We start from the raw sequence: 15504 nt of genomic DNA on the forward strand, positions 1-15504 counted from the left end.
TCTTTCTTCCTTATCAGTAGGCATTCTCACAATTTGTGATTAATACTGCTCGTACAGGAATGTTAGGTTTTTGACGTTGTAAAATTTCACGTGAAATAATAATGCCTATATATTGACTAATTTATCAATTAATTAAATCCGTGTATATCAAGTTTTCTATAATTTACTACTTTCGTGTAACTACAGAAATTTGATGCAATATAAAACTTGATTAAAACAGCGATTCATTAGGAAACGAGAATAATGATGCAAATATTTTTTGTAGCCATTATATAAGATTTCGATCGCATAATTAATCAGTATCAACTTACCGGTCTTTAACGGTAGAATAGAAAGAAGTGCAGGCGGTACAGAGACCGCAATTATGATCACTTTCAGGTAGAATCTCCAACAGTGGTACATCTTCTTAGTCGTAATAAGTCGCGATCAGAAGCGTAAAAGAAGTTTAGCAGTGGCGTAAGTACCGCACTAGCCAGAAGTATCTGCGACAGAAATCAGAATACACTCTTTTTCGCATGGTTGGATCAATTTCGCGTGGGACTAACCTGATTGAACCTAACGCGGGATAATTGTGTTAAGGAAGTGATACATTTACACTGTACATGAGAGTGTGTGTGTAAGGGCCAGAGGGCGTCAAGGTCTTAGTGGAGACAAAAGACTGTTGCCAGATGTTAGAAGAATCTAGGATAGTCGGTTGGCGACAAGCGTGCGTGCAAGACGTTCTTCAGAGTGTAATATAGATGTATAACTGTTGTGTGGGAAATATAGTCAATTATTTGTATTCCCAAATCCTCGAATTTCCTTAACATGGTAGCAGAGCGTGGTTACTAGTTTTGCAAGATATTTAGTGCGTGGTTACGATCTTGCGAGTGAGTTTTCAGTAAAGAAAAAAAAACTTTCAGAGGAACAAAATATACTTCGAGCACGTAGGAACGCTTGAGTAAGAAAAGAAAAAAAAAAGAAGAATCAATTAAAATGGAGAGATCGGAAATCATGATACCTATATTCGATGGCGAGGATTATGGAATGTGGAAGCAAAGAATCACGATGTTTCTCAAATATAAGGAATGCGAGGTTGTTACAACTAGAATGAAGAACGAAAGAGACGATGAAGACTGGGACAAAAAGGATTTGAAGGCGATAAATATAATTTATAGTGCAATATCGAACAGACAATTGGAGTATGTTAGGGAAGGAAAAACGGCGTATGATATAATAAAAAGGTTCGATGAAATGTACTTGAAAGAGTCGACGGCACTGCAGATCGTATGCAGAAGGAGATTGGAAAACATAAGACTGGAGAACTACAGTGATTCAGCATCATTCTTTAACGATTTCGAAAAATTAATAAATGAATTAAAAAGTGCGGGCGCACAAGTAAGTGAGAGGGAAAAGCTGAATTACATGCTGAATACGTTAGCCGAAGAATACAGCTACATAGCGGACATAATAGACGCATTGAAAGAAGAGAATCAAACGGTAGCGTATGTGAAAAATAAAATAGAAATAGCAGAGAAGAAAAATAAATCCAATGGAGGAGAAAGGCAAACCAACGCCTTTTCTGCAAAAAAGGAAGGATGCTTCAGATGTGGAAGATTAGGACACTTTGCGAGAGAGTGTCAAAATGGCGTCCAAGCGGGAAGCAGTAACGGCTATTGGCATGGGCCAACACGTGGTCGAAACAGAGGAAGAGAGAACAAAGGCAATACGAGCAGAGGACGTGGAAACTTTCATCGTCAATCAAGAACCGGCACGGGCGAGCATGGAAACTCAAGAGCAGGCATATGGACAGCAACGGCGCACGCAGCAAACAGCAGTGAGACGAATGAAATAAGTAAGAACGAAATAGTGTGGCTATTAGATAGCGGTTGTACCGATCACATAATTAATAATATAAATTATTTCGATAAATCTATCGACCTAAAAGAACCGGTAAATATATTATATATTTAGGCGATAATAGACCGATAAAAGCGACAAAAGTTGGGAATGTTATAAGTCATTTTGAAGCATTCGGAAAACAAAATAAAATAAATATGAGGAAAGTATTTTACGCGAAAGAAATGTCCGCAAATTTGATTAGTTTAGGTAAACTAACAGACAATAAGAATACGGTTATTTCCAAAGGAAATATTGCGAAAGTAATAGATGAGGATAATATACTTACAGCTGTAGCGTTCAAAGAGAATGGGACATATAGAATAAAAAGTATATTGAAAGGGAAGAAGCACTTAGTAAACAGCGCCGAACGTAGTGGTATGAGTAAAAAGGAAAGATGGCATAGGATGCTAGGACACGTAAATTTTAAATATTTAGAGATTTTGGGTAAAGAGCAGCTAGTGACTGGCATACCGAATGAATTTGAAAAGGAACTTTTGAAATGTAGGGTGTGTATAGAAAGCAAAATGCATAACTTACCTTTCAAAAATAATCGAACTAAGGCTAAGGAAATAATGGAAATTATTCATACGGACGTATGTGGTCCCTTTAAGACTACCGGATTCAATGTAGAAAAATATTTCATTTCATTTATCGATGATTATAGTAAAATAGCTAGGATCTATTGTATAAAATCAAAAGATGAGGTCTTTGATTCTTTCGTACAGTTCGTAAATGAAGCCGAAAATTTAACGGGCAAGAGGTTAAAAATATTAAGATGCGATAATGGTAAAGAATATTTAAATAATCGAATTTATAAATTTGCTAGGGATAAAGGTATAAGAATAAATAATTGCCCAACATACGTACATGAATTAAACGGGACAGCGGAAAGGTATAATAGAACAGTGATGGACATGGCGCGTTGCTTGTTAGCGGAAGCGAAAGTACATAAAAGGTACTGGCCGGAAATAGTTTGTACAGCGGAATAACACCAGCTCAGATAAATGACCCTCTAACTTACCTTTGTCCTCATCGACGTCAGTGATTTTAAAGCTAGTTATAAAGTGCACTTCTCAGCCAGCGTCCACGGCAGTCAATATTATTTAACGGGTCTTAACGCGATGTAAAAAGGGAAAAAGGAGGAAAGAAGGAACAGGGAAGCAAAGAGGAAAAACGAATATTTCATTTTCTCGAAACTGGATCAAGTTTCAGGCTGCTCGCCAAAGAGTCTGTAGCTAACGAGACAAGATTAGACAAACCACGCTTTAAAATTCCCACAGAACTATAATAATCCTCGAAATCAATACGATTCGTCGATCCATCGCCTGATTAAAAAATGAGATAGGATGAAGCTCACTAGTCGGCCTTTGAACCTTCAATAGTGATTCTCTGTAAATGCTTGAAATTGACGCTTGGATTCTTTCCGGATTAACTAGCTTTGCCCCTCCCTCCCTTTATCTATTTTCTTAGATCGACTTAGACTGCCACAACATATTATCTTTCTTCTTTTCTTTTCTTTTCTTTTCTTTTCTTTTCTTTTGATCTTTTAAAGCCCTAAATCGCTGGCTATTTTGTATACTATATATTTTGTACACTCAATTACTCTGTAAGTCATAAGTACATATGTTTTACAACGTTATTTGTCATATTTCAGTTAAACCCCAGAAAAGCCAGAAATATATTTGCAGCGTGTTTTAACGCGTCCCTGGCAAAGATCTCAAAAACGAGTTGCGACACAATTTAAAGCGACAAATAGCACCGCGTATCTCGTTGTGGTAACACACGGTTCGCCAGCTTTTTAAAAGCGCTCTCCGTTTGCTTTTTCCTCTCTTCTCTTCCCCTGTCTCTTCGTTTTTTCTTAACGAGCAAAACCATTTTCGCGAGGACGAGAGTACGGAAATGACGTACTGGCAATTTTGTTTTGTGATAATACAAGCAGCTCGGTTTCAGTGAATTAAACTTGGCCCCAAGCTTCTACTTATCCCCACCTTCCTTTCCTTTATTTTCCCTTCTATATCCCGTGTTACTCGTGAAGACGAACAATGGTTCAGATAGATGATAGGCAGATTTTCGAGAACTAAATAAATATACGGTCGCGGATCGGTATCCTTTACCCCTCATTGCGGATCGAGTCGCGAGATTGCAAAAGCGAGATATTTTATTATTCTGGACATGGCCGGTGGGTTTCTCCAAATCCCTATTCATCCTAATTCTAGGAAGTATACAGCATTGATTACCCTCGATGAACAATTTGGATAATAAGTTGTTGTTTTCTTCGAATTCTTTTGTGCCTTTGTTCGATCCATTCTAAGTCGATCTAAGAAAATAGATAAAGGGAGGGAGGGGCAAAGCTAGTTAATCTGGAAAGAATCCAAGCGTCAATTTCAAGCATTTACAGAGAATCAAGCGGGCTGGTTAAGGTCGTGAGTTGAGCAATTATCCCGCGTTAGGTTCAATCAGGTTAGTCCCACGCGAAATTGATCCAACCATGCGAAAAAGAGTGTATTCTGATTTCTGTCGCAGATACTTCTGGCTAGTGCGGTACTTACGCCACTGCTAAACTTCTTTTACGCTTCTGATCGCGACTTATTACGACTAAGAAGATGTACCACTGTTGGAGATTCTATCTGAAAGTGATCATAATTGCGGTCTCCGTACCGCCTGCACTTCTTTCTATTCTACCGTTAAAGACCGGTAAGTTGATACTGATTAATTATGCGATCGAAATCCTATATAATGGCTACAAAAAATATTTGCATCATTATTCTCGTTTCCTAATGAATCGCTGTTTTAATCAAGTTTTATATTGCATCAAATTTCTGTAGTTACACGAAAGTAGTAAATTATAGAAAACTTGATATACACGGATTTAATTAATTGATAAATTAGTCAATATATAGGCATTATTATTTCACGTGAAATTTTACAACGTCAAAAACCTAACATTCCTGTACGAGCAGTATTAATCACAAATTGTGAGAATGCCTACTGATAAGGAAGAAAGATAATATAGAAAACGCAGACTTATGGAAAGAGAATCCCTGACATTAGACACGAATACGCGATTACACGAAATATTTTATGGTATATCTAAGATAGAGAATATATGTAGAGTACATATAAGTATATATAGAGTAAGAATATATATAGAGTATATATAAGTACCAAAAATACATCCTAAGACGTGTATGCGATCTACGCTGTATGGGACGTGTTATAAATGGTTTCCGCCACTCAACCGCATTTGAATTTGTGAACACGATCGAACAATTGACACGAATTATTAATTCCCGTCTCTACTCTAGTAACGATTTGCTTTGGAACGAGGTCGAATCGTTCTGATTCCGCGCATGATTAACAAATAATTACAGAGGACATCAATTACTTGGATGGTCTTCCTGAAACTTGATCCAGTTTCGAGAAAATGAAAAATTCGTTTCTTCTCTTTGCTTCCCTGTTCCTTCTTTCCTCCTTTTTCCCTTTTTACATCGCTTTGTTTTACATCGCAATTTACATTTATTTGTAAAGTTTGAATCTCCTCGATATTGAAGATGTTGAAGCTGCAAGTATGTATTTCATTTTAATCCATTCGAGACCGAGATTTAATTGTAAGACGATACCTAGGTGTCGGTACGATCTGAATGTTTAGTTGGAATGATTCTGTGTTTTACTCTCTCCAGGGTATCCTTTTCATACTTTGATTTTAAATCGATGACAATCTTAAATAGTATGCTTCATATTTTTAAAATATAAAATTATATACTATGTTATTCTATAATGTATTATGTACAGTTATATATATATATATATATATATATATATATATATATATATAATAATTCTATGTTGAAAAAAATATGAAACTAACATGATATATACATTACTACATAAGTTATATATAAAATATGTATATTATATCCTTGCCTACTGACTGATATGAATTTCTTTCGGTCTCGAATGCGTTAAAAGAGAGCGCAAAGAAGTCGAAATTACTTATTGTAATTAGTAAAACGACCTGAGAGGCAGACAGATACAAGAAAGAAGGAATATTATATTAGCGGCATCATCATGTTTTTGCTCTCTTTAAGTCTTTCATCGAGACAGACAATCTACAGGTATTAATCGACCAATTTCTTCAAGCTGATAACTTCGAATTGATGTTTATATATAAGAAGTGTTATGTGTTAATCTGTCTAAATGTTTAAAAGGTGTTATAAATTAAATGTTGTTAAACGATACGTAATTGCCTTTTGATCGTAAATTTTACTATCAAGGGGTCTTTTATGTATGCGTAATCATTGTGAATTATACCAATTTATGTGATCGATATTAAAGGTGTTTAAAAGCATGTATTTTTTTCTATATTATTATTCTCCTATATTATTATCCTATATTATTATAGCATTCCTATATTATTATAATATCCAATTACATGTTGATACACAAGATATACAGATTATTATTTATAACGTTTTGGTTTTCTTAATTGAGTCATTCGTTTAGTACAAATGATAAGAAATTAGTAATAATTCACAAAAAAGGGATATTGCAGTAGAAATATTATAAAAAAACATTTTCTGTTTTAGTGTAGAGTTACTCCTTCTTACAGACAGTGTCGTACAAATCTGTACGTCTCTGAGAAAATGTAGGCATCTGAGCCCTTACTTCCTCAACAACTTTTAGATCTGATAGAAAAAAGAAACATACGAAGTAATAAGTAATGCTTACTAATAAATTCAACAAATACAGAGGAAGATGGCTAAATCGATAAATTAACGAGACTAAAAATTAATTACATCATGGATCTCTCGCTTTTAATTTTAAGCTGTAAATTACCGATATCGGTGACTGCCATATTCTCTTGAGTTTCCAAATCGTAAAGAATCTTTCCCCAGGGATTGGTCAACTGTGTATGTCCCCATGCGACGTAACTTGCTTAAGGAACACGAGCCGGTGATATGCAGGCAACGTATAATTGATTATCATTCGCTCTGAAACGCTGAAGTAATGACCAGTGCAGTGGTCCAGTGGTCATATTGAATGCCGCTGGATATATCAGCATTTGGCAACCTAACCCAGAGAAGCAGGAAATATGAAGCCACCGAATACCAATTAACTTCGTAGTTGCACGGTTCACATTCCATCATTTCTGAATATGCGAGGACAGTCCTCTTATTGTGCTTTTAATTCTTTTATTTGTTTCATTTTCAGCAAATATACTGGTTTTTTAAATTAAGCTTCTTTTTATACAGAGTTACAGATTATATTAATTTTATATAGAATATATTTAAGAAAGATATTTAATTTTTTGCTAGTTAAGTATTGATCGATTAAGTTACTGTACCTTTGTTCCGATAAATGCGTGCCATTTCCTCGAATCTAATATCATAGCAAATGCCAATACCTATTTTGCAGCCCTTCACATCGAACGTCGTTAGGGAGTTACCAGGACTGAGTGAATCACTCTCTCGAAAAGTAATCTTATTAGGAATGTCGATGTCGAATAGATGTACCTAATAACATAAAAATGTGGTCGCTAATTCTATTGCTGCAACTTTTCTAATTTAATATCAAAGTTACCAACTCCTAAACTTTAATTATTTTTTATTTAATAACTGACAGCGTTTTTATCACTTTCTTTTATTAAAGAATCTTATCATTTAATAATGTTTAAAAAGGAGAAAAAATAAGTATAATAATATTTTAAGTATGTGAAAAATTTATACAACAACAAACACATTACAACAAAAATGGGCGTTTCCCGTATCATAACGTATTTTATAAACCGTAAATTATAGAATTGGTTATAGTATACGTATGTACATATGTATATTCCTAAATTATTCCTAGATAGAGTCACTTTCTTCACCCCAATATTTTCAAATTCAAAGCCATAAAGGAATATATTACTTACCTTTCGGTGCTTTGCTATCAAAGTTCCATCGGGACCCCAAATAGTACAGGTATTGTACAATTTATCGCCCTCTATTTCAGGCATCGTACCACCAACTACATAGATGTTGTTTTCTTTAGCTGCGTTCGATGAAGCAACGCTCGTTTCACCATCAGGAATACTCTCGGCGTATTTTGGAAAGTACTCTGCATTGCAATATTTCAATTAATGAAAAATAACTGTCTTTTGATCCAACCATAAATTAAATTGAAATGTTTGTCAGTTTTTTATTTTTTAAATTATTAAAATAACTAAGTTTTATATTTCGACTTAATTAAATATGCAATTACTTAGCTAATAGTATATATAATAAATCGTTTCTACAGGTTCAAAATGAAAAATGAATATTTAGAAATATTTAATTACGACAATGCTATTTGTGTTAGCATCAGTGGCTTGTTACTCAACGACTTTGCTAGTACTTTTTGAAACATAAAGTTAGTTTTCAATTAACACTTATACTAGAGGCGGAATTATAAATGCAAAATAATTGACAATACTAATTTATAAGTACCTAATTATTAGTATCTTCACAAATATATTTATACAAAAATCACGATAATCATGAAAATGGGGAAATCCTATATTCTCGAATCAATTCACAATTTATTTTGTATATTAATTAGATTCCGCGCTCATCAGTACGTACTCACTGGCGACATCGAGAAAATGTATCGGCAATTCCTCGTACGACCAGAGGATCGGAAATATCAAAGGATATTATGGCGCAGCGCGAGTGGAGAAACAGAAACATATGAGCTTAACACCGTAATACTCTTATCATAGAAATAGAAGCAGTCCTCAATTCCCGCCCGCTAACTCCTATCTCCACCGATCCAAATGATCTCCTAGCCCTCACTCCCGGACATTTCCTCATTGGCGATTCATTAATGTGCTTACGTGATCGAGATTTCAGAGACATTCCATCGAACCGACTCTCCAAATGGCAGCTGGCATAAGGAGTATTTGAACGAGCTAACCAACCGCAATAAATGGAGCAAGGGTGGACACAGCATCCAAAAGGGCACAATCGTCATCCTCAGAGAGGACAACGTTCCCTCCATGCATTGGCCTCTGGACCGAGTTATCAAGGTTCATCCAGGCGCCGATGGTGTCATCCGGACAGCTACAGTTCAGACGGCAAAGAGCATTTTGGATCGGGGCGTCAAAAGGCTTGTCCCACTGCCAATTCAACCCGATCTCGAGAAACCCGAACAACTAGCCACCGAGACGAAATAAGATGGGAACTTCAACCACACCTCGCTAGTTTGATCGGTACCCTCTCAACGGGGGGAGAATGTTACGCCATGCGGCTTACCATAGGTCATATTCTTAACTATCGATCGCGGCACTATAATGTCGCAGACGGATCGTCGCGTCTGCCCGGCAAACAAACATTGTAGTGGCAAGCGCGTGGTTCATTAAGCAGGGCGACTTCCAGAAACGTCGACTCGTGGCCCGTATTTTACCTCGCAGTAAAAGAATGTGGCGTGATCCGAACGTAGTGGGGGTCGCCTTCCAGAAAAAACGAAAAAAATCGAAAGGCGTTCAGAACTTTTCGAGAAGTCGAACCGTCAACACATGTGGTATGTCGCGCATTACTTATCAACCAAAACGCAGTTACATTTTTTTTGTTCCTTTTTATATCTTTCTAGTTAATAAGTTGTTGAAATAAACATTAATTTATTTGTGTTAATTCTGTGGAATTTCATTGAACTACCCTTATTATCATAATCGAAATAAGGGGATCGATCAGTTCGTGGCGTCGATTATTTAATCGTAACGGGAACTTACAACTCTCGTTGACGTGCTATCTCGCGATCGCGTCTCTCCGCGAACGGTCGAAACAAAATGATTCACTAAAAACTGTCCTGAATTCCTAAGAATTTATTTACCGCAAAACTGACAAAGTGTTTATTTAAAAAATGAGGTTGAAGGTAGTCCTTTTCTTTCATTTCATTCATTTTCATTTTCTTTCTTAAGTATGGCTAACACAATATCTAATCAATTAAAATTTTATATTTTCACGTGAAAAGTTTCTTTAGATAATTATTATCAACATGATGACTAACTCTTACGGATTAATACGTGTCTGTAGGGCAATCCGGTGGACTTGATCGGCTTTTTACTTCGAAAGTTGAGTAATCGGTGTCGCTTTCTTACGCATCTTTGAACTGTATAAATGTTTTAAAATTGTTTGATCCAGAATGTACCACACCGGACAATCAAGAAGGCAGGTGCCTTGACTACAGAAAATGTAAACCTCTGCAAGAAATATGGCAGATACAGTACCGTACAGCCACCGATTTTTATAGACGATCAGTGTGCAGATACCAGGGCAATGTTACGATCGTTTGCTGTCCGAACGATCCAAACAAAGAGAAGAGAGAAATTTTAATAAAAACTGTGTACAAGTATAAGGCTTTGCGACCACCATACTGTGGTTTTAGCAACGTCTCTCATACCAGGCTGGTCGATGGTAAACCAGCTGAACTTGGTACGTTTTATGTCTTTCTTTCCGATTAATAATAAGCCATTTACTGCAAAGAATGAACTTTAAAGGCATTAAACAGCACATCAATGTACATTTCAATTAGACTAAATAATAATGCTATGATTTCATCGGTAGTAACTTTACTTATTAACTTGAATTATTTCTTTCTTTTACTTCATGTTAGAAAGAGTATCTTTTTGCTTGAAATAAAAAATTGATATAGGAGTAATAATATGGATAGAGATCAAAAACTGTTAGGGCAGAAATTACACGTTTGAACTTTATAGTTCAGTATAGTTCAAATAGAAATTATATAGAATTATTTAATAATTTGTATTTCAGTGGAATAAAAATTTAATTTCTGTCTTTATCAAATCTCTATTTCAGAGTATTTGTACGTATGTACTTATCGTCTGCTGTATGATCGAATATCGAATAGGTAATAATCGTTGTTACTCGTTACGTGAGAAAAAATTATGTATATTCACAACTATGACTATTGCATTTTAGGCGCTTGGCCATGGATCGCTGCATTAGGTTTTCGTAATCCCCGACACCCAGACAAACCACTATGGAAGTGCGGAGGTTCCCTGATATCGGCTAGGCATGTTTTGACCGCAGCACATTGTGCACATATGGATGGAATAGAAAACATACGCAATCATAATATTGCCATTCTTAGATTGGCGGAGGAGGTGCCATTTTCGAGTAAGTCCTCAAATATATATATATGTATATATATATATATATATATATATATGCTATTGAGTATTACTGAAGTATCATATCCTGAAATTTCTTACTGTACACATATATTGTGTCATAAAGCGTGTACAATTCTTTCTCATACTTTTGGTCATTCGTTTCCTGCATTTTCATTTATTTTTTTATTTTTCAGGGTACGTATATCCCATTTGTACGAAAGAGCCCCTACGAAAGAGCAACTTCGTCGGCTATAACCCCCTTGTTGCTGGATGGGGAGCGTTAAGATATAGTAAGTGATATCAATTTTATAATAAAATTAAACAGTTCCAGTCTTAAATATCTTTCTTATTTTCTTCGTAGGACGACCACGACGTAATGCATTAATGGTAGTACAAATGCCAGTGATTAAGAACGCCGAATGCAAAATAGCTTGTTCCAAATTTCCTAATGCACCTGATATCACTGATGGTATAATATGCGCCGAACATGCTCAGGGTGGAAAGGATTCTTGTATGGTAATTAAGTTACAGAGTTACTACAAACTATACGGTATCTGAAGACACGTCAATTCGAATTAACATCAAATCGACGTCTTAAACATTAGAAATAATAGATAAACACAATTCAATAGTTTTGCCCACTTCTCACACCTCATTATGGTATTTAATCTAATTTCCTTCTAATCTTAGTTTTGCTCAAAATACATATAACATGTACATTATAAATTGGAGTATTTCAATACACAAATCAATAGAAGATTATTACTGTATATAAGTATAATTTCAATACAATTCGATCGATATATTTCAGTATCTTTGATTAAAAATTTAACGATCCTTTCAGGCTGACCGCGGCGGACCACTGCTGATACAACATTGTATTAACCTCGTATTTAATAGGTATTGTGTCTTATGCTTATAAGTGCGGCACAGCTGGCTATCCCAGCGTTTACACTAGGGTCACATCGTACCTTGACTTCATTCTCCAAGCGATGCAATAATATGATATTACTGTTCCATAAATATCATTGTGTAAAAAACCTAAAGTTGGATTTTCTTATTGTGGAGATCAGAAACAGCACAAATTTGCATTGTTTTGTACGTTACAAATTATAGGCTTAAAATGTACGAAATGTAACTTTGAAACGACACTAATTTTCTACGCACGATAAACCTCCACGACTTAGGTATGTAAAGATGATAAACGTATATTAATTCTATTAATTTGGTAATAATAAACCAACTTTCTGAGAAGTTCTGTAAATTTCGTTTCTGTTGTATCAAGAGAATAATGGAATATTCCACTTAGATCGTATACTTCTTGTATGTACATACAAAATTTTCCGGCTAATCTAAAACACTTCATAAGATAGAGAGATTCTGGAGATTCGGACACAGAGAGTGCATAAAATACAAGATAAGTCTCGTGTCTTTCAAAATTATTTTTTATTCGCTAAAAACATCCTGTGAACTCATGCAATCACATGCAACCTCGAAACTTCGCTTATTTTTTATCACTTTCCAATTCAATACACTGTTTCTGCATTTTTGACTATATGTAAGAGAAATTTCCATTCAGCCAAAGGTGTACTTACAAATTATAGATTCCTATACGACTCTCGGTAAAAATTTATCCGCACTCCAGATAGTTAAAATTTCTGTCGACCGTATTGATCCATCTGCACTCTTCGTATGACGTCAATATCTGTTCAGTGCTGCTGCGTAGGTTTCATTATGTTACGTCAATTCGTTTGTGACCGTTGCGCGAGTAATGGCGCTTTGCAATGGCGATTTGCAGGAGAACAGTGCAGGATGCTGTGATTCGTTTCTTGTGGTCGGAGGTTATGTTTGATGCCTATATTTATCAAAGATTTAATGCACATTATGGAGAAAGTGTTTTGTCACGAAGTGCGTTTGAATGGGCACAAAAGTTCAAAGAAGATCGCACAAGTGTTATGAAAAAACAGCTGGACGCCCGTCCACATCCACGATGACAACATTGAACGTGCTCATGAACTTATGCTCTATGGAATAGACGAGTGACACTGGATAATGTGGCAAATCATTTGCAAATCAGCCACGGCTCTGCTTATGCAATAGTGCACGACAGATTTGGGTTTTAAAAAGTTTGTGCGAGATGGATGCCGAGAAAGCTGATGAAAAGGTGAAGACGACGATGCATTCGTGGTTCGCAGCTCAGCCCAAAACATTTTTTAATGAGAAAATACGAAGGTCCTTCAGCAAATGGACAAAGTGTATACAGAAATTGAGTGATTATGTCAAAAAATGATGTATGTCTTTTTTGACAATTGCTTAAAATAAATTCTACACCGACAGAGCGGGTAACTTTTTACTCACCCTCGTAAGACACTTAAATTTCCAATCTATTATGATGAATAAAAGAGCTTATACTATTAAATCTAATTGTATTTTGTTGCATGAGAGTACACGTGTATGTGATGTACATTACCTTTATATCCCCTTGAACGCTTCAATATTGCGCATATATACTATATTTTGTGCAGCTTCTATAAAATTTTGTATGTTTGTTTAGGCTGCTAATCCAGAGGCTGGAGTACAAAGAAGTGGCACAATGATGTGGGCTGATGACATTTATAATTATCGAGGAATCACCCCTACATTCGCTCAGGTATATATCGTTGACTATAATGTATTTAACATATATGATTGTTAGAATATTAATAATTAATTTTTAATTCTATCAGAATTTTAATGAAACTGTCCCTTGGGAAGGAAGAACTGATACCTTGATATCACGGTTTGTACATCCTATATGTACGACAAATTTTAGAACATTATATAACGAAGAACCAGATCGTCGTGGCCATGTGATGTGAATAAAAGGACTTGAATTTGATGATATTTTTATAATGTTAGATAACATAACTAAGTATCTTCACAGTAAGATAGGATGACATGGTTTACATGATCTTAATGTTGTTCACTTGAGTGATGATATTATAAGGAAAAGTGTAATATCACAGGTAAGATGATTCATAATTTAGAACTACTAACTCATGTATGTATTAAAAATTAAAGAAATATATTAAATTTTATAGGATATTTATGTTTAGTAACCAGTAATTCAGAGATCGGTATTCGTGGTTACTATAACGAGGCTGTAGAAACGCACCCTTTCTTCTTTGCAAATGGTCCTGTATTTATGTCTAAGCCGAAACTGGAACCTCTGAATAATTTAGATTTATTCTTGTTATTTTCTAAAATACTTCTCTACAGTATACCATAAGGAATGATACCGTATCGCACCTAATCAAGTGCCTTAAGAAACATCAACAGGATATCACAGTAATCCCTTATCGACTGATATGTAAGTAAAAGTTATGTGTCATTGTTATACACAGTTATTTATCATTTTCTATTAATTCAGTTGTAGCCACTACAATATCTATGACACTGGTAGTAATTATGAGAACAATAATGATGTTCTATAAGAGGAAATGATGATTGGGAACAAAAACTTACAGGTAAGTCAATGTATATGTTATTTGCCATTTGAAAAGAAAGTTACTAACTTAGAATTTTTTGATAAATAATAATTGTGCAAAATATATTGGATTTCAAATTTGTCAAAAATTGAAATTTAAGAAGCATTGTAATAATATAACATTAATATTTTGATTTTTCAGGAGATATCATGCGGTGGATGGATAATATGTAAAAAATATTAAGCAGTATATGAATTTTCATATTGCGTAGAGATAACAAAATGAATTTTAAAAAATGTCGACATGGTAATAAGAAATAGCATCATGACAAAGAATATATAAAGACAGTTTCATTTTTTATAAATAAAAATTTGTTGTTCCAGATTTTGAAATATAGTGAAACGTTTAATTAGTATCTTAATATCTTCAAATAATTATTATTTTAGAATCAATTGTAATTGTATCATACGTACTTTTGAATTCGTGCAAGAACATATGTAATTTTGAAGTAGTTATTATTAGGAAATTGTTAGATGCGAACAGTATGCGAAATGTTAGTATGCAGTGTAATAATTATCAATCAAAACACAAGAATTAAATTCTTGAGGAAAAAATTTCCGGAATTTCTTATTTACACGATTATAAAGAAATCCATAATAAAAAGGAGCTGCTTTCTAATACTTCTCTTCCTTGTAATGCCTATGTTAATGATAACGAGGTTCGACTTTTTGTTTTTAGAGGGATACTGGAAAATTTGAAAGTACAGTACCATTGGGAAGAAAATCACGATATTGAAAACGATATTTGCAAGTAAATTTCCAAAAAATCTGTTTTCAAATTTTCGCTTTCTATTTCACATTAAAAGAAAGGGAGGGCTGCCTTCTTTTTCTGCAAGACAAAACAAACATTCTGAATCTCGTATCAATGAATGATGTCAATGAGTTATTTTTCTTTTCAGATTGAACAATATTCCAGATTTATTCATAATTTCATACTACGCGAAGA

At 34.7% G+C, this 15504-nt stretch overlaps 2 protein-coding genes across 8 annotated transcripts; one reads left to right on the forward strand and one right to left on the reverse strand.

Moving 5' to 3' along the window:
- On the reverse strand, positions 1–12740 carry LOC143304411 (omega-amidase NIT2-A-like). 3 transcript variants are annotated; one of them, XR_013061100.1, is made up of 5 exons: positions 12628–12740; positions 7796–7980; positions 7226–7394; positions 6718–6951; positions 1–482 (listed from the first exon to the last, which is right to left on the reverse strand). XR_013061100.1 is itself a non-coding variant. In XM_076626870.1 (4 exons), exons 2-4 carry the CDS (start codon positions 7877–7879, stop codon positions 6818–6820), a joined length of 387 nt encoding a protein of 128 aa, XP_076482985.1. In that variant the 5' UTR covers positions 7880–7980; positions 12628–12740; the 3' UTR covers positions 6211–6817. The 3 variants fall into 3 exon arrangements, 1 of the variants encoding a protein (XP_076482985.1); XR_013061099.1 differs by lacking the exon at positions 1–482 and adding an exon at positions 6211–6566; XM_076626870.1 differs by lacking the exon at positions 1–482 and having other exon boundaries at positions 6211–6951.
- On the forward strand, positions 10782–15177 carry LOC143304412 (venom serine protease Bi-VSP-like). Of its 5 annotated transcripts, none has more exons than XR_013061102.1 (7): positions 10812–11548; positions 11877–13374; positions 13587–13682; positions 13759–14037; positions 14113–14381; positions 14442–14538; positions 14701–15177. XR_013061102.1 is itself a non-coding variant. In XM_076626871.1 (6 exons), exons 1-2 carry the CDS (start codon positions 11417–11419, stop codon positions 11952–11954), a joined length of 210 nt encoding a protein of 69 aa, XP_076482986.1. In that variant the 5' UTR covers positions 10782–11416; the 3' UTR covers positions 11955–13374; positions 13587–13682; positions 13759–14037; positions 14113–14538; positions 14701–15177. The 5 variants fall into 5 exon arrangements, 3 of the variants coding, with proteins under 3 accessions (XP_076482986.1, XP_076482988.1, XP_076482987.1); XR_013061101.1 differs by having other exon boundaries at positions 11877–12754; positions 12831–13374; positions 14113–14538; XM_076626871.1 differs by having other exon boundaries at positions 10782–11548; positions 14113–14538.
- Positions 15178–15504: the final 327 nt, after the last annotated feature.

This window comes from Bombus vancouverensis, unplaced genomic scaffold (assembly GCF_051014615.1).
Source record: "Bombus vancouverensis nearcticus unplaced genomic scaffold, iyBomVanc1_principal scaffold0034, whole genome shotgun sequence".
Lineage (NCBI taxonomy): Eukaryota > Metazoa > Arthropoda > Insecta > Hymenoptera > Apidae > Bombus > Bombus vancouverensis.

Bases quoted from the DNA above. Each gene is read 5' to 3' on its own strand.
- LOC143304411 (XM_076626870.1), bottom strand. From the start codon at position 7,879: ATGCCTGAAATAGAGGGCGATAAATTGTACAATACCTGTACTATTTGG. The intron at 7,395-7,795 runs GTAAGTAATATA...TTATGTTATTAG, and splicing joins TGATAGCAAAGCACCGAAAG to GTACATCTATTCGACATCGA. The intron at 6,952-7,225 runs GTACAGTAACTT...TCTCTGGGTTAG, and splicing joins ACGCATTTATCGGAACAAAG to GTTGCCAAATGCTGATATAT.
- LOC143304412 (XM_076626871.1), top strand. From the start codon at position 11,417: ATGGTAGTACAAATGCCAGTGATTAAGAACGCCGAATGCAAAATAGCT. The intron at 11,549-11,876 runs GTAATTAAGTTA...CGATCCTTTCAG, and splicing joins GTGGAAAGGATTCTTGTATG to GCTGACCGCGGCGGACCACT.